Source organism: Amblyraja radiata, chromosome 31 (assembly GCF_010909765.2).
Source record: "Amblyraja radiata isolate CabotCenter1 chromosome 31, sAmbRad1.1.pri, whole genome shotgun sequence".
Taxonomy (NCBI): Eukaryota; Metazoa; Chordata; class Chondrichthyes; order Rajiformes; family Rajidae; genus Amblyraja; species Amblyraja radiata.
The window spans coordinates 14,970,795-14,989,334 of NC_045986.1; the positions used below are offsets into that span (position 1 = coordinate 14,970,795).

At 44.5% G+C, this 18,540-nt stretch overlaps 1 protein-coding gene across 12 annotated transcripts in view; it reads right to left on the reverse strand.

The window, feature by feature from the left end:
• LOC116990323 (RAP1 GTPase activating protein) overlaps nucleotides 1-18,540 on the reverse strand; it is a 290,150-nt gene that overhangs the window by 32,443 nt on the left and 239,167 nt on the right. For all 12 annotated transcript variants that reach the window (XM_033047839.1, XM_033047838.1, XM_033047843.1 and 9 more), the window contains 4 exons: nucleotides 12,595-12,750; nucleotides 11,380-11,451; nucleotides 9,832-9,918; nucleotides 6,285-6,425 (listed from right to left, as the gene is read on the reverse strand). In XM_033047839.1, the coding sequence (XP_032903730.1) occupies nucleotides 6,285-6,425; nucleotides 9,832-9,918; nucleotides 11,380-11,451; nucleotides 12,595-12,750 (456 nt within the window). The remainder of the gene's footprint in view (nucleotides 1-6,284; nucleotides 6,426-9,831; nucleotides 9,919-11,379; nucleotides 11,452-12,594; nucleotides 12,751-18,540) is intronic.

Consider the following 18,540-nt stretch of genomic DNA (forward strand, 5'->3'; position numbering starts at 1 on the left):
CCCTCGGACTATCCCGACGCCGGGGCAAGACCACCCGGTGAGAACGGCCAGGAACATCAGGCCTCCGTAGAGGCAATTGCGGTGGCCTCAATAGGCCTGACTTTGGGGTGAACTTGGGGTGGAGACTGGACTTTGTGCCTTCCCCCACAGTGGTATCCATTGTGGGGGGATGATTTTTTTGTCTAATGTAATCCTGTAAGTCTGTGTCCAAGATGGCTGCCGTGAAGAGAGAGTGGACGCTGGCGCGCTTTGGCTGCCGCTGCTCTCTCTTCACATTGTGTTTTTGATTTTCTGTTTTTGGACTGAATTCTGTTTTTAATTTGTGTCTCTGTGATGTCTTTATTACTTATTTTATTCTGATTATATGTTTTTATTCCTACTGATCTATGTAAGGTGTCCTTGAGATGTCTGAAAGGCGCCCATTAAATAAAATTTATTATTATTATTATTATCCTTGATCCGAATTTACTAGTTTTACCTTAAACAAAACTTTATTTCCTTATCATGTATCTGTGACAGTGAATGGCTCGATTTTTATTGTATTGGCTTTCCACTGACTGGATCGCATGCAACAAAAGCTTTTCAATGTACCTCGGTACACGTGACTAATAAACTAATACTGAACTGAGCATGTGTCAGTCAGACAAGTCCACACGTGATGAATTCTCATCGTTGTTCGAGGAGATCGGGTGTAAACATACTGACTCTTCAGGACAAAAACATGAGGAGACGGGAGCTAGAGTGATCTCTGCACTTGGTGCCGCGTTCAGTAAGAAAACGGCGGATTTTGGACCCAGATACATACTCCTGCCCAAGCCCATCGATGATTCGATTCATTAACCAAATATCTATCAAGTTCCAAGAACACAGGAACACAATAGGAGCAGGAGTAGTCCTCTACAACCTGTGCCTCCATTCAAAATGAGCAAGGCAGCTCCATGCTGGCCTCACCTCATCTTCTGTGCAGTTCCAATAACCTTGTTCCAGTCTGAAGAAGGGTCTCAAACCGAAACACCACCTATCCATGTCTCCAGAGGTACTGCCTGACCTGCTGAATTACTCCAGCACTTTGTGTCCTTTGTCCAACAACCTTCAGTTCCCCAATCTTCCAAAGGTTTATCCACCTCCATCTTAAACATGTCTATCGACCTCGAACCCGCCACCCTCTGGGGTGGAGAATTGCAGTGGCTCACTGGCCTCTGAGCAGAGATCTCCACACACTTCCTAATTTCTTCCACCTGGAATATGCACAGATATCTCTGGGGGGAGAGAATTCCTCAGATCTATTACCCTCTGGGAGAAAATAAAAATCCTCCTCTACTTAATCCAACATGGAGAACACTTGACAAGCCCCTCACTAGAAAGTGATAGTAACTTTGCAAGTGGATAAAATTGGTCTAGAGACCAGGTGAATATTAATTACAGGCTGGATAAAAAAGGGTTAATCAGTCATAATCAGTCATCCTTTTATGGATGGATTACTTGGAAGCACACTTTTTCTCCAATAACTTTTCAGGCAGACAACTACCCAAGATCGCATTTTCTTTCTCTCTCTCCACGGATGCTGCCCGACCTGCTGAATATTTCCAGCATTTCCTGTGAGTTTTCCTTAAATTCTGCTGGGCATTGAGCTGACCTACACCATTTAGTTCCTCGTTAAATGTTACTTACATCTTGGCAATGTTTGCTAAAAGGCAAAAAAGGAGCTTTCCAACTCAGCCACCCCAATCCACAACATTTGTGGAGGAAAGGGAACAAACGTATCCATCCGTAACTTTGAAATAGGAGCGGGGTCTGGCTGAGATTTTGTTCAGGAATTTATTTTAACATGTTAGTTAATTATTTCACTTTGATTTCCATTACAATAAGCGAGAGGAAATATTTATTTTTGGGTCTGTTTGGTCTTGAACATTTTCAAGTTGATCTGCATAACCGTGTTGTATCTGTCTCCTCGAGGTTTTACAAAGTGTTGTGCATTATAATGTGGTGTCCTCTTCACTAGATTCCTACTGGAGTGGGGTGGCAATTGTAAACTTGCCACTGTAAACAGTACAACAAGCCATTATAAACAGTATAACAAATTGTACCATTTCTGATAAGGCTTCGAGATACCACATGAAAACGGGCTGATCAGCCCACACTGAGCATATTTGCACCTGTTCACATTAGTTCTCTGTTATCCCTCTTTTGCATCCACTCCCTACACACTGGGGGCAATTTGCGGAGGCCAATTAACCTACTAATCCACGCGCCTTTCGGAAACCAGAGCACCCGGAGGAAATCCACGCGGTCACAGAGGCAACGTGCAAGTCCACATGATCATCCAGACAGTGCCTGAGGTCAGGATTGAACCGGTTCCGTGGCGCTGTGAGGCAGCAGCTCTACCAGCTGCACAACTTCGCCACTCAAGTTCTGCTTTCAAAGTCGGAGCCAAAGCTACACAAAATGGGATTGGACTCCAGTGTCGATTGAATTTGCTCCAAACTGTTCAAAAATCAATTCCAGGGTCCAAACTGGCAATTGGAAAGCAATCATTGGGATCCATAGAGGGGATGTGAGGAGAAATTGTGCTTTTGCTGATAATTGGCCAGTACTGCCAACAGTTGGCAAATGTTGTATGAGTGATCAATGATCACACACCCCTTTACAAATGGGAGCACTGCTACATTGATGAGGTGCATAGAATCTGGCCAACGTTTCACATGAACATAACTTCAATGAATCAACCCGAAATGAAGCGAGCCAAAATGTTGCCCATTCCTTCAACGTTACTCCAGCATAGTTGAGATTCCCTACGTTATCAGGAAGAACCTGAATCAATGGCCAACTTGGGCTCTGCACAATGTGTAAGGTTTTGATGTCAGTACGTGTGCGGATATATCAGCTGGTGTTCCAGATAATTACCCCTCTCAACTGTCCTGTACACCACAGTGACATCATGTCCAATTTTCTGAACAGCAATGTTAATGAGGTGGCAAATGCTCCCTGCTCATATCCCTCCCGCTCACAGGCACTGGGTAGATCTTGTCTTTTGGGTTCTAGCAAATGGGTTCTCGCAAAATGACCAACTATTCATCGTCTCAAGGATCACCATCAAGGTTCAATAGACAATAGGTGCAGGAGTAGGCCATTCGGCCCTTCGAGCCAGCACCGCCATTCAATGTGATCATGGCTGATCATCCCAAATCAGTATCCCGTTCCTGCCTTCTCCCCATATCCCCTGACTTGGCTATCTTTAAGAGCCCTATCTAGCTCTCTCTTGAAAGTATCCAGAGAACCGGCCTCCACCGCCCTCTGTGGGCAGAGAATTCCACAGACTCACAACTCTCTGTGAGAAAAAATGTTTCCTCGTCTCCGTTCTAAATGGCTTACCCCTTATTCTTAAACTGTGGCGCCTGGTTCTGGACTCCCCCAACATCTGGACTCCCAACATCAAGGTTCACTCATCCTTTCCCACCCATAACAACCCATCCCAAGGTCATTTTCCCTGCTCCTGTCCCTATATCTCATTCCTTGCCACCATCCAGGGACCCTCGCAGTCCTTCCAGGTGCTACAGAGGTTCACCTGCACCTCATCCAACCTCATCTACTGCATTTGGTGTTCCCAATGTGGGCTCCAGTACATCGGCGAGACCAAGCATAGAATCGGCAATCGTTTAGCCGAACACTTCGCCACTGTCCGCCAAGGCCTACATGAGCTCCTGGTTGCCATAGTAACTCCCCTTCCTGTTCCCATACTGACCGTTCTGTCCTGGGCCTCTTCCATTGACAGAATGAGGCCACACACAAATTGGAAGGACAACACCTCATATTCCATTTCAGTAGCTTGCAACCCAACAGTATGATCATCGAATTCTCCAATTTTAGCTAACCTCTAACAACCTCCAACAACTGCCCTTCCCCCTTTGGCCCAACTGGACCCGCACTTATTTCTCTGTCCTCACTCCTCCTGCATTCCTTCCTCTGGCTTCACAATTTTCACCACTTCAATCCTCCTGTCTGACACCTTCTGATATAAATATTGGCCTTTGTTCCAACCATCTGCCTATCAACCCCCCCCCGCCCCCCCCCCCCCCCCACCCCCTGTCAATGTCCACCTATTACTACCACGGTTTGTCCTGCCTTTCCTCTCCCCCAGCTTTCTTCTCCCTAACCACACCACCCCCCCCCCCAACATCAATCTGAACCATCCCGTCCCGAAATGTCACCCATCTATGCTCCCTAGAGATGCTGCCTGACCCGCTGAGTTATTCTAGCATTTTGTGACCTTTTTTGACTGTTCATTACATGTGGTTTGTGAATGAAGATTCACAGCTAGGTAAGGCATTTATGAAGATTTACAGAGAGTGTGTTAGTAACACAGATAAAATGGGGTCAGAGTTATTAAGATCATCGGTGTGATTGAAAAATTGGCAAAATGGTCCCTTCATGAGCCATTGGTACAAATGAGTAAATAACTTGTCGTGGACGTGATGTATAATGGCTGTCTATGTATATTAGCAATTACGTACAACTCCTACTGTTTGCTTCAGTTGCCTCCTGTCCCTCTCCCGCAAGGGTTCCCAATCAGTTACAGAAATTACCACTTAAGTAGTAAATTCAAATTCAAGACATGTACACATCAACAATGACGGGGGCACAGCACAGCACAGACAGGGAAACACCAGACATGGTGGAGGTTTCACATTGCACTGTGGTTAGAACTCCAAATTCCACTTTAGTCAATTGTAGTTTGTTGTCTCAAGGATCATTCTGCAGCATCTGGCGCACTGACTGCAGCACTGCGATAACTATACTTGCCTTCCCAGAGCAGTAGACTTGTATCCTGGGTAAGAACGAGGAGTTAGCAAGACCGCGGAAGTTTCAATCGCAATTGCCCATCGGGTAATTCATATGATCAGTTCCAGCTCGTGTTTGTCGCCAAATTTTAACTCGCCATCGAGTTTAACTAAAGGGGGACAGAGAGCAAGCGGGGAGAGCTAGCATTGAATCTCATGGGTTCCCACTCAGCGGGTGGGGATACAATGTTTCTCAAAGCTCCTGCATTCATTTGTCAACTTTTCTACGTCTAGAAAACACTTCACATGTTCAGGTGAGCAGGAGAGTAAGTGACATCGAACCAGTCGGAGACTTTCTGCTTACATTGGTTTAATTCCGTCTTAATTGTAGAGACCATCTTTTGACTGTTGGCATCAATCTTCAAGTATGGACTTGGGGTAAGCTCTGTATGTCTGAATGTCACATCCGTGATGTGAAGTGGTCTGTATACCAAGGGAATGCCCAAGGGATCATGGACAGTCAATTTTCCCTTTTCTGATGAAGAAATTGGTTTGTTTCAAGTCACAGGGGAAATCTAGATGGCAATATTTGTAAAATTGCCCTCATCACAAGACAAATGGGTGGGAGATACTTTAAAAGCAACTGAGAACATAACATATTAATTCAAAGAAAAAGAGCAGATAGGACAAATGGGAGTTGCAGGGGAGTTGGGGAGGGAAGCAGATGAGAAAACAAGCAGAAATAAATAGTTTAATTGTTTCATTTGTATATTCGGTTTAATGGTGATAAAATTGTTGCATGAACATTGCATCTGATTGCATCGAGTAGTTTTACTTCGAGAATATACATATATATAATTTTGCTATTCACATCAAAAGCTTATAAAGATGGAGAGCCCAAGTAATGAAGGATTTTGTAGGATCCATTTACATTCCAAGAATTAAATCAGTAACTTGGCAGATGTGATCCGCTTACCAACCTGTTAACAGTTAAAAGGTGATTTATACAATTTATGAACTGCCAGACAATTCAGTACATGTTCATTATGTGTCAGTGACACATCAGTGGTGACTTCTCAATGCGGTGATTACAAGCAATGTTGGATTGTACGCACTTGTCGACAAAGGGTTTTTAATAAACAGTTTTTGAATGCTTCTGCCGACCTTATTGCAATAAAATGATGCTCAAGGAACAGAGAGCACCCCGGGCATTTATTTTCTAATAACATCACTAGACTGCAGTCAGGACCTTCACTTATAAATTTTAACTGCAGAAGCTAATCAGTGAAAATGCTTCTGTGGAGCTGTGTAAATTCACAGATTCACCTATGGGCTGTGCTTCATCATTTCAAAGGGAATTATCAGCTCCATCTATGTAATTAATTGAAAGCATTAGTCTGCTAGAACATTGACTGTGATTTTAATTGAACCAATTACAGGTTCAGGGTCAGTGTAAGGAACTGGATGGCAACCTCGTGAAATGCAGTGGATGAAAGATCACGTTACCTTAAAGGATTCAAACAATCCTCCTCCTCCACTTCCCCCGTTCTCGATCTTTTCTTCCTCGCTGACGAGCCCCATCATTGCCTGGCTGTTTGTATGGAGCTCTTCATACAGGGTCTCCACCAAGGCTGACCTCGTCCTCTCCTTCACCGGGCGAACCATACAGGAGGTAGAAAAGCAGATAAAACCCAGCGTTAAATTAAGCTGCAATCCTTCCGAACTGTCGAATAGTGAAAGGCCCGGATAGAATGGACGTGAAGAGGATGTTTCCACTAGTGGGAGAGTCTAGGACTAGAGCTCATAGCCTCGAAAATTAAAGGACGTTCCTTTAGGATGGAGATGCGGAGGAATTTCTTTACCCAGAGGGTGGTGAATCTGTGGAATTCATTGCCACAGAAGGCTGTGGAGGTCGTCAACGGATATATTTAAGGCAGAGATTGGTAGATTCTTGATTAGTACAAGTGTTAGTGGTTAAGGGCAGAAGGCAGGGGAATGGGGTTGAGACGGATTGTTAGATCAGCCACGATTGAATGGTGGAGTGGACTTTATAGGCTGAATGGCCTAATTCTGCTCATAAAACCTATGAACTTCAACAGAGCAGAGGGACCTCACCAGACAGCGCTCATTCATTGCTGCGTTGGGCTGGGCTTGATCTTGTACTTAAGTTTCTGTAGTAAGATTGGAATCCAACAATCCTCATTCAGTTGATAGCCACTGGTTTTGTGATAGACAGATTGAAGGCCATACCCATTCTTGCGTGACTATAGCGAGGCAGGAGATTCTCATTTCAAGATTCTATACTACTTTGAATACAACTATTTTTTCCCTGAAAGTTCGATGTTGAGGGGAGACCTGATAGGTGTATAAAATTATGAGGGGCATAGATAGGGTAGACAGTCAGAACCTATCACCTACGGTGGAAATGTCAAAGACGAGAGGCCATAGTTATAAGGTGAGAGGGGCAATGTTTACAGGAGATACGTGGGCACAGTTTTTTACCCAGAGGTGGTGGATGCCTGGAACGTGCTGCCAGGAGGGGTGGTGGAGGCAGATACAATAGTGGGATTTAGGAAGTTTTTAGGGAGGCACATAGAAGTGGGAAAATGGAGGGATGAGGATCACATGCAAGCAGAGGAGATTAGTTTAACTCGGCATTGTATTCAGCACAGACATTGTGGCGCAAAGGGCTTATTTCTGTACTGTACTGTTGTTCTATGTCCTTACCTGAGGACTAATTTGGGCTGGTGACTAACATGGACATGGTGCATTAGAGGTTTGTGTGGTGGGTACTAGGATCTTTGAAGATAGGCACTCGTCACGATATTTATATTTAAGTACGGAGGCAAATACGGCTTCTCAGATTGAAAGATGATGAGTGGCTCATTAAAATTATATAGAACATCGAACAGTACAGCACAGGAACAGGCCCTTCGGTCCACAATGTCCATGCTGAACATGATGCCGTTAAATACATCACCCCTACTTGCATGTGATAAATATTACTCCTTTCCCTGCATATCCACGTGCCTATCTGAAAGCCTCTTAAACGCCACTATTGTATCTGCCGCCATCCAGCACTTTGTGTTTTGCTCAATATTCCAACATCTCGTGTCTCCGGTTCCCCAGACTTCACTGGTTGTGAAGTGGGATCACAAAATGAATGAATGAAGTTTTGTTTTAAAAGTGCAGATTATTTCAAAATGATGGATCCATCAAAAATGATAAATCTATTGTCAATGTTAAAGGCAATGTAACAAAAATGGTGTCGTCAGCATAAACTTAGATCCTTCAATATTCGGTCTCATGGTACAACTCTCTAATATTATAGCAAATATATTAAACCCTATGTTTTGATTAAGCTAAAGTACATTTTTTAGTGAAGGCACTTTAAATAAAATGATGGCAAAGCATTGAAACCAATGATATCACAAAGCTAGAAACTGTAACAGGTGGATCAGGGACAGTTATTTATTGAGTCACAGAGAGATACAGCACAGAAACAGGGCCTTTGGCCCACTAAGGGTTGCCAACCTATCTCATTTTTATTCTCCCTACATTGTCATTCTTTCCAATCAGATTCTACCAATACACAGGAAGAAATTCACACAGGCAATCAGTCTACCAACCCACGTGTCTTTAGGAAGTGGGAGGAAACTGGAGGACCCGGAAGAAACCCACGCAGCCACTGGGAGAATGTGCAAACTCCATTGACAGCCCCCGAGGTCAAGATTGAACTTGGGGCTATGGTACAGCAGCTCTACCAGCTTGCACATTCTCCTTATGACCATGTTGGTTTCCTCCAGGTGCTCTGGTTTCCTCCCACATCCCAGAGATGTGCAGATTTGTAGATGAATTGGTTTCTGTAAATAGTCCCGTACTGTGTTGAGAGTGGATGGGAAAATGGGATAACATCGAACTAGTGTGCATTGGTGATCCATGGTCAGCATGGGCTGAAGAGTTTGTTTCCATGCTGTATCTCTCTAAACTAAACCTTGGCACGATTAATTATTTCAGGTTAGGTTTCCACATCAAGGCTAATTGATCCAGAGACCATACTGACCCTACAGAGTTGCTGAAAAGAATACATTTGCCTTCAGAGCCCAAGAAAGACTTCCCAGAGTCGGTGTCAGGACACAGCACAAAAAATTTCTCACATCACAGGGAATTAAAATTTTCACCATCTTATCTACCCCAAGCAGCACCAAGGAGACGTACGTCAGGACAAGTTTAGATCAGATTTTATTTCAGTCTCGTTCACATCCTCACAAAACACACTTCACACCTGGGCCTTTGTCTTGGTATGTTTAATCCAGGTTTAGTTTTTATCTTGAGAGTGGCTGAGATGTATTTGCTTTGTGTAACATTAGCTTTATTGATAAAACTTTCTTGATCTTTGCACTCCCTCTATCTCCAATGAGCCATCTCAAACATTTAGTTTAGTTTAGTTTAGATATACAACACGGAAACAGGCCCTTCGGCCCAATGAGTCCGCACTGACCAGCGATCCCCGCACACTAACACTATCGTACACACTAGGGACAATTTACATTTATACCAACCCAAATATGTCTTTGGAGTGTGGGAGGAAACCGAAGATCTCGGAGAGAACGTATGAACTCCATGCAGACAAGCACCCGTGGTCAGGAGCGTATCTGGGTCTCTGGTGCTATAATGGCAGGAGCTCTACCGCTGCGCCACCGTGCCGCCCATTTCAGAACATTTCTGTCCTGATTTTTTTTTCCTCAGGCCATTCGCTCCAGTGTGTCTATGCTATCTGTTTGAACGATCTATCCACTTCCTGCTCTTACTCCAGAACCCGCCCGTCATTTCTTTGCAAGCGCATATACAATCTTGCCTTTTTTAAAAAAACCATGGCATAATGTACCATTACAAAAAAGCAGATGATTTATCTTTTAACATTCATGAATATTTAAAAGCATGAGAATAGTTTAAGTTTGATACACTTCTTTTTTGCAACATAACTCACGCGCCCTGCTCAGATGACTGAGACATGTTGTGCCCAAGGGGTCATGAAAAATTCATATCTTACCTCTAACTTAGCAAACTTTTCAGCCTTGTAGCAAGCATATTCTGCATTAATGAGCTTTGTGAGTAGGAACTTGTGAAATTCAGGACCCTGGCAAAATAATATGGAAAGAGTATACCTTAGCACAGCTGAAATTCAAAAGACACTGAAGGGAAAACAGACACGTTTGTTACGCAAACCCCACTCCCCCCTAGTTCCACACTTCCTTCACAAAATTTATAATAATGACTTCTTTATTTATGTGAACGTTTTGGATGAGAATGTCGGTCGGTGGACTGGTTAGATAGTTCGCAGCTGACACTAAAATTGGCGGTATAGTGCACGGTGAAGTTATCTAAGATTACAATGAGATCTTCATCAACTGGAGAAGTAGGCTCAGGAATGGCAGATGTTCAATTCAGATTTTAAAAAAAGGAGGGGGGGGGGGGGGTTGACTTTGGTAGGTTAAACCAGGGCAAGACTAAAGGGGCTGTCCCACTGCGGCGACCTAATTGGTGAGTTTAGAAGAGTTTAGGAGAGTTTGAAAAAGTGTCATGTTGAAGACCTCCTTCAACCTCCTTCGACTATGTTGAAGACTAGCTTCGGGAAAATTGGACACCGAATAGTGGAGAGTGAAGACGACCTCCTTCGATCTCCTACGACCTCCCTTTGACTATGTTGAAGACTATCTTCGATTACCTTCGACTACCCTCGATTACTTACGACTAACATGCCGACCTTCTACGACCTACTGTGACTAAACCTACGAGTAAAGAAAGGATCGATTTTTTCCATTGCGACCTTTTTTTAACTCGCGGGCATTTTTCAACGTTTGAAAAATACGCCGCGACCTAGCTGAGGCCTCGAGTATGCGGGGACTACTCTCGAGCATGAAGGAGAGTTACAAAGACATCCTAGGACCTCGTGTCGACCATGCTGCGAGTATGAGTCGAGGGCAAACTCGCCGGAACTCGCGGAATAGGTCGCCGCAGTGGGATAGGCCCTTTACAGAGTAAGTGGTAGGGCTCTGAGAGGTGTTGGTGAACAGAGGGACCTAGGTGAGAGGTACATAGTTCCTGTGCTGATGAAGGTGTTTGGCACACTTGTCTTCATCGCTCAAGGTTAGAGTTTGAGTCGCGTTTAGTTTATTGTCACGCATACCAAAGGAGAGTGAGGAGTCAATGGAGTCAATGGAAAGGATGTTGGTTTGTGTGGTGGTCTTGGCTGCATCCACAATTCTCTGCAATTTCTTGCGGTCTTGGGTGGAGCTGTTCCCAAACTATGCTGTGATGCGTCCCGATAACATGCTTTCTACGCCACATCCGTGTAAGTTGGTGCTTACACCGGCTCAACGCAAGTTTACACAAATGTACGCTCTTTACTTTTACTTTGAACTAATTTTTTTTTTTTTTTAATGGATCAGAGCAGCCAGTTGGTCCAACAGTCTGAAGAAGGGTCCCGACCTGAAACGTCAGTTACTCCAGCACTTTGTGTCTTTTTTTAGTTGTTCCAACAATTTGGTGCACTGGGCAACCTCAAGATCAATGTAGTCAAACGGCAGATCCAAATTACCTTCTTAAAGATGGCTGGGTCAGGGAGTGTTGGGCCAAAGAATGGCACATCATCTCTCGCCGTGACAGAGACCTGGCAAACAAGAGAGAGGGGGGCAAGGTAAGTGCTGGCATTTGGATGATTTTGCAGAAGGTGCATGCTGTAGATAGATCCATCTCCTTATGTGCTATAATAAATGTTTGGCGGCTGAGTTCTGAGTCCTAATTGCCACTGAACTGAGTGGCTTTTTCACCCCAGTCGTTCCCATTTCCCCCCTCTCCCGTTGGGCGGAAGATACAAAAGCTTGATTGTACCGCCAGACTCAGCAACAGCTTCCTCTCTACTGTTACCTACTACTGAAAGGTCCTCTGATAAGCGAGAGTGTAGTCCCGATCTTCCAACCTACCTCATGGTGATAATTGAACTTTTTTCTGTTTCTGCAACACTATATCCTACACTCTGGTATGTTTCTCTTTGCATTACCTTTTGTATTTGCGTGTGGCTTGATTGTACTCATGTAGAGTATCATTTGATTTGATTGAATAGCAAACGCTTTTCATTGTCAAGAGTGTTTAATTGTCATATGTCCCAGATAGAACAATGAAATTCTTACTTGCTGCAGCACAACAGAATGTGTAAACATAGTACACCTGATGATGCTGGCTGCCTTTTTGAGGCAGCGAATCCGATAAATCCCTTCGATGGTGGGGAGGTCAGAGCCGGTGATGGACTGGGCAGTGTTCACATCTTTTTGCAGTCTTTTGCCTTTCTGGGCGTTCAAGTTGCCGAACCAGGCCATGATGCAACCAGTCAATATGCTCTGTACTGTACTGTAATGTATCTCAGCAAGTGTGACAGGAATACTGTAAGCCAATACCACTTCACAGAGTAGTGAATCAGTCAACCTCACTGGTGGATCTGGAGTGACGAGGGGGGCCAGACTGGAGTAAGGATGGCAGATTCCCTTCCTCGAGGCACAGTAGTAAAACCAGATGGGTTCTTACAACAATCTGGTGCCATTTCTGATGACAGGTTTTCATTAAAGATTAATTTAATTACTTGAATTTAATTTCCCTGGATGCCATGGTGGAATTTGAACTTGTTGCCTCAACGTCAACGATCCAAGGCCTCTGGGTACAGGAGCAGCGAGCTAACCAACATGGTCCCACAATTCCTTTGTACTAGGCGTCTGGCCATCAGGAGTAAACAGAGAGCACGACTCGAGGTTGCGATTACCTTGTACAGCGTGTTGTCACTGCAGGGGCTCTGGGCCTGCACTACAACGTAGGCATGCAGAAAGTTGGACGCGATCATGTCCGGTACAAAAGGGGTGCTTTCATCTTGGAAGATGATGGCCACTATATCATTCCCTATGTGCCGCTTCCTTTGAAGCTAAACAAAGAAACAAGGCATTAAAATCAACACACCAGTGAATCAACAGATTATGAGCGCAGTCAAAGAACACAGAGCAGCTGTTATTAGGCAACTGAGTCATTCTGTCAACAAATAGAGAGCAATCCTGAGCTACTATCTACCTCAAAGGCATGCCGGGGTAACTCAGCGGGACAGGCAGCTTCTCAGGAGAGAAGGAATGGGTGACATTTCGAGTCGAGACCCGTCTGCAGGCTGACCGCTGAGTTACTCCAGCATTTTGTGTCTAACTTCGATTTAAAGCAGCATCTGCAGTTCTTTCCCACTACTATCTACCTCTTTGGAGACCCTCAGACTATCTTTAATCAGACTTTACTGGACTTATTCCTGCACTAAATGCTTTTCTCTTTATCATGTATCTGTACACTGTGGATGGCTCGATTGTAATCATGTATTGTCTTTCTGCTGACTGGTTAGCATGCAACTAAAGCTTTTCACTGTACCTCTGGACACGTGTTAATAAACAAAACTAAACACAGTACAGTGCTGGAACAGGCCCTTCGGTCCACATTGTCTGTGCCGAACTAGATACCAAGACCAAATCTTATCTCCCTGCATATATGTACAGATAGCCTATAATCCATACCCTGCATACACATGTGCCTATTCAAACCTCTCTTAAATGTTACTATGGTACCTCCCTCCACCACCACCCCGGCAGCAAGTTCCAGGCACTCACCACCCTCTGTGGAGAAAATTTACCCCTTACATCTCCTTTAAAGTTTGCCTCTCTCACCTGAAAGTTATGCCCTCTTGTATATGATTTTTCCATCCTGGGTAAAAAAGTTCAGATTGTCACCACTATCTAAGCCTCTCATCATTTTATATACTTGCAACAGGTCTCCCCTCAACCTCTGGCATTCCAGAGAAAACAGTCTAAGTCTGTCCCTGTAGTTAATATCCCTTAATCCAACCATCATTTTGGTAAACCTCCTCTCCACCCTTTCCAAAGCCCCCACATCCTCCCTCTATTGGGGAGACCAGAATTGTACGCAATACTCCAAAGGTCTCTGGGACCCTGAGCCCTATGTGTACACCACAAATCTATCACTGCAGCTTTGAATGTTCTCAATAACCGAGTCCAAGAGTAGAAACAAATAACAAAATGCTGGAGAAACTCAGTGGGTGAGGCAGTATCTGTGGAGGGAATCAACCCATTGCGTTTCAGGTCAGGACTCTTCTTCAGACTGAGTTCCTTGAACAGTTTGGCTTCAGCTCAAGAGTTCCTCCAGCAGTGCTTTTTTTACTCAAGGGTGGCATGGGGGCAGAGCGGAAGAGTTGCTGCCTTACAGCACCAGAGACCCGCATTCGATACTGACTAAGAATGCTGTCTGTACGGAGTTTGGACATTCTCCCTGTGACCTGCATGGGCTTTCTGAGAGATCTTCGGTTTCCTCCCACACTCCTAAGACGTACAGGTCTGTAAACTTGTCCCTAGTGTGTGTGTGTGTGAGTGTGTAGGGGGTAGTGTTAATGTGCCTGGCTCGCTGGTCGGTGTGGAAGGACCTGTTTCTGCACTGTATCACTAAACTAAACTAAATTCCAGCATCTGCAGTCTCTACCCCTCAGAGTTTTGAATCCTGACTCTCTGCCCTTGTTCCTGTACTTTCCAGCTTCAGGGAACTTGCCATCTACTGCATTCATCTCTCACGCACTACGGATTCACTCGGATCACATCTCATTCTTCTTTAATTTGCTGGTTGATTAAAGCAATAAGATGCCAGATAAAAGCAATACATACACAAGGTCAACCAGTGCCAATACTGGTGACATTGGTGGTGGAAGCAGATATGATAGTGCTGCTTAAAGAGGCTTTTTGATAGGCACTTTAGATAGGTAGACAAACACAAAAAGCTGGAATAAGTCAGCGGGACAGGCAGCATCTCTGGAGAGAAGGAATGGTCGAGACCCTTCTTCAGACACCCATTCATTCCCTCCAGAGATGCTGCCTGTCCCGCTGAGTTACTCGAGCTTTTTTTTGTCTATCTTCGGTTTAAACCAGCATCTGCAGTTCTTTCCTACATTTTAAATAGGTTCAAGGTATTTCAGATTAATACTGTGATGGTACTGGGGCCTCCCGGATTGTTAAACCAATAACTCATTGTAATGTGGGTTGTAACTTTAGTTTAGTTTAGTTCGGAGATACAGCGTAGAAAAAGGCCCTTCGGCCCACCGAGTCTGCACCAACCAGAGGTCCCTGCACATTACCACTATCCTACACAGACTAGGGACAATTTACATTTATACCAAGCCAATTAACCCACAAACCTATATGTCTTTGGAGTGTGGGAGGAAACCGAAGATCTCGGAGAAAATCCACGCAGTATACGGGGAGAACGTACAACCTCCGCACGGACAGCACTGTGGTCAGGATCGAACCGCGGTCCCTGGCACTGTAAGGCAGCAACTCTACCGCTGCACCACCGTGTCGCCTGTACTTGTGGGTTTTTATTGTGGTTTGTAATCGTGGGTGGTAATCGCGATCGCTATCATGTGTAGTTCTTTTGCTGACTGGATCGCACGCAACAAAAGGGTTTTCACTGTACTTCGGTACACGTGACAATAATAAAGCAAACTAAAGTAAACTAAAGCAAATTAAACTAAACTGTCGGGTCAAAGCCACGCTTATTCCTGTTTGTACATGACCGGAATTACTGCGGTAGCTTCCACATCGTGTAGGAACATGTGGCCTCTTTGAAGATTCTTTGAAAGAATTAATGCCTGTTCTCTGTGCTGCTCACATTGCCTTGCTTTTCATGTGGAAAAAAAAACCCTGATACACTTTTGAAATCTTCAACGGATCAGTTTCCACATGACTGCAGGCGACACGTCTCACAACACACACTCATCGAGTTAGAATGGAAAAAATGCCCAAACAATGATAACATGTTTTTTTGCCACAAGTGAAACTTTCAGAGGATATTTTCAGACCTTAACACTTCCTGGATCACGTTTGGCTTCCAGCTTTCTGGAATTACAACCGGCAAGTTTGGGGAATGTGACAGCATGGGGAGTCTATGTGCCAGCTTTTGTGCACTGCAGGGTTCAGTGTGAGAGGGACAAGGCAGGGAGCAGAGATCAAGAGCAAACTAATCCTTATTGAACTACAAAACAAGGTTTAGGAGACGTAGTTCTATATTTTCTTATGGCACAGGAGGCCATTTGGCCCCTTGAGTCTATGCCAGCTCGAAGAGCAATCAGAGTCCTCACTAATTTTCCTTGTAATTCATTCTCCCCACATTCCCATCAACCACCCACAGATCCTATGTCTGAAGGGGCAATTGGCAGAGGCAATTCACCCGTCAACTCGAACGTCTTTGAGACGTGGGAGAAAGTTGGACTACCCACATGGTCACAAGCTAACAAAGACAGCGCCCAAGGTCAGGATGGAACCCAGATTGCGAGTCAGCAGCTCTATTAACCGTTCCCCTGTGCTGTCATGACTCCTGCTCCTGCTCCTTACAGAAAAAACTGTTAGAACATAGAACAGTGCAGCACTGGAACAGGTCTTTCGGACCACGATGTCCATGCCGAACACAATGCCACGATACATAATCTCCTCTGCCTGCACGTGATCAATATCCCTCCACATCTTGGCATTGTGTTCAACAGACATTATGGGTTAGTGGCCTCTCCTGTGCTATATTATTCAACATTCTATCCATGTGTCTATCTAAAAGCCTCTTAAACACCACTATCTAATCTGCTTCCAACACCACCTTGGCCATATGTTCCAGGCACCCACCATTCTCTGTGTGATAGAAACTTGCCATGCACGTCTCCTTTAAATGTTGCTCCTCTCATCTTAAAGCTATGCTCTTTAGTATTTGACATTCCCACCCTGGGATAAAGGTTCTGACTGGCTACGATATCTGTGCCTCTCACAATTTTAGATATTTCTATCAGGTCTCCCTTCAGCCTCCAACGCTCCAGAGAAATTTATCCAAGTTTGTCCAATCTCTCCTTACAGCAAATACCCTCTAAATGTTGCTTCTGATGTTGGAGACCCCTTCAACAGGAACCTTATCACACCAACCAGTCTCCCCACCATTGACACCATCTACGCCACCCTGCCCTGGAATAGTAGCCAACATAATCAAAGACTTGTCCCACCCCGGTCATTCCTTCAATAAAAAACCTGAATTGCACTTTAAGACTCAGGGACTGCTTCTTCCCCTCTGTCATCAAGGTTCTGAAGGCTTCTTCCATTAGATAGAGGACTGTCCAATTCACCTCTATCCCATTGCAGATATTGGACTTTGACTGGAAATGTTGCTCTGCTGACAACTACCTTGTGCACTATCTTTAATGCTCAACTATTATACATAAGTTTGGTTGATTGTATCCATGTATAGTCTTATCTGATTTGATAGGACAGCATGCTAAAAAAAAAGCTTTTCACTATTCCTCGCAGCAGCTGACAACGCAAGGTCCCCAATGAAAACCAATTATACACACACTGGATGTTCATTTGGGACGACAGATGGCACAATGGGCTAAGTGTTCGGCTGGCGACCGGAAGGTAGCCGGTTCGAATCCCGCTTGGAGTGCATACTGTTGTTGTGTCCTTGGGCAAGGCACTTCACCCACCTTTGCCTGTGTGTGAATGTGTGTGAGTGATTGGTAGTGGTCGGAGGGGCCGTAGGCGCAGATTGGCAGCCACGCTTCCGTCAGTCTGCCCCAGGGCAGATGTGGCTACAGAAGTAGCTTACCACCACCGAGTGTGACTGAGGAGTGAATGAATAATGCGATGTAAAGCGCCTTGAGTATTAGAAAGGCGCTATATAAATCCCATCCATTATTATTATTATTGGAATCTTCACAGAGGCGATGTCCACACTCATTTTCTTTTAACCCTGGCAATGGAGCCATAGATAAAATTACTTTGCATTGAATGTAATGCCACAATTTGCACAGAAGAGATAACCCATCAGTTACAAATTGGAGCTTTCAAGAATGGCGGACCAGAATAATTCTTATGGGTCTGTCCCACTTACGCGACTTTTTCGGCGATTGTCGGCACCCGTCATAGTCGTTGCAGGCCGCCGAAAATGTTCGACATGTTGAAAATCCAGCGGCAACCAGAAAGACGCTACGACTCTTTGGGCGACTACTCATGACCATACAGGCGACACCATGGCGACATGTCGCGGGGTGTAACCTGTATGGTCGTGAGTAGCCACCCAAAGAGTCGTAGCTTGTTCTGGTCGCCGCTGGATTTTCAACATGTTGAAATCTTTCGGCGACCCGCAACGACCTATGACAGGTGCCGGCAGTCGCCGAAAAGGTTGCGTAAGTGGGACAGGTCCATTAGGTGCGAATCAAGTGCAGCCTGCAACATTGTTAATCAGAACTCACTGAAGAGCAATTTTTGAGAATAGTAGAAATTGGAATATATTCCACGTTAAATTACATCAGAGTTGCGAGGGTTACTCGTGCCAGAAATCTTGGTTGAATTTTTCATGAAACCAAAAGGAATTCAGTAATTCAGTAATCATTATAATTCAGTAATTGTGTTTCAGTCCAAAAAAAAATAATCCTTAACACAGCTTTGGAAAGAGAAAGCTCAGCAATATTTGCCTCTACAATTTTTAGTCAATTGATTTATTTACTTGCTTTGTGTGAAGAATTCCTTGAATCAATGGATCACAAGGAACAAGCCAGGTAGCAGTAACTGAGGTTATCACTGTACGAATATCACATGGACGTTAGTTACTTGTAGCTGGGCCACTGGAGTGTTGTGAGGTATCT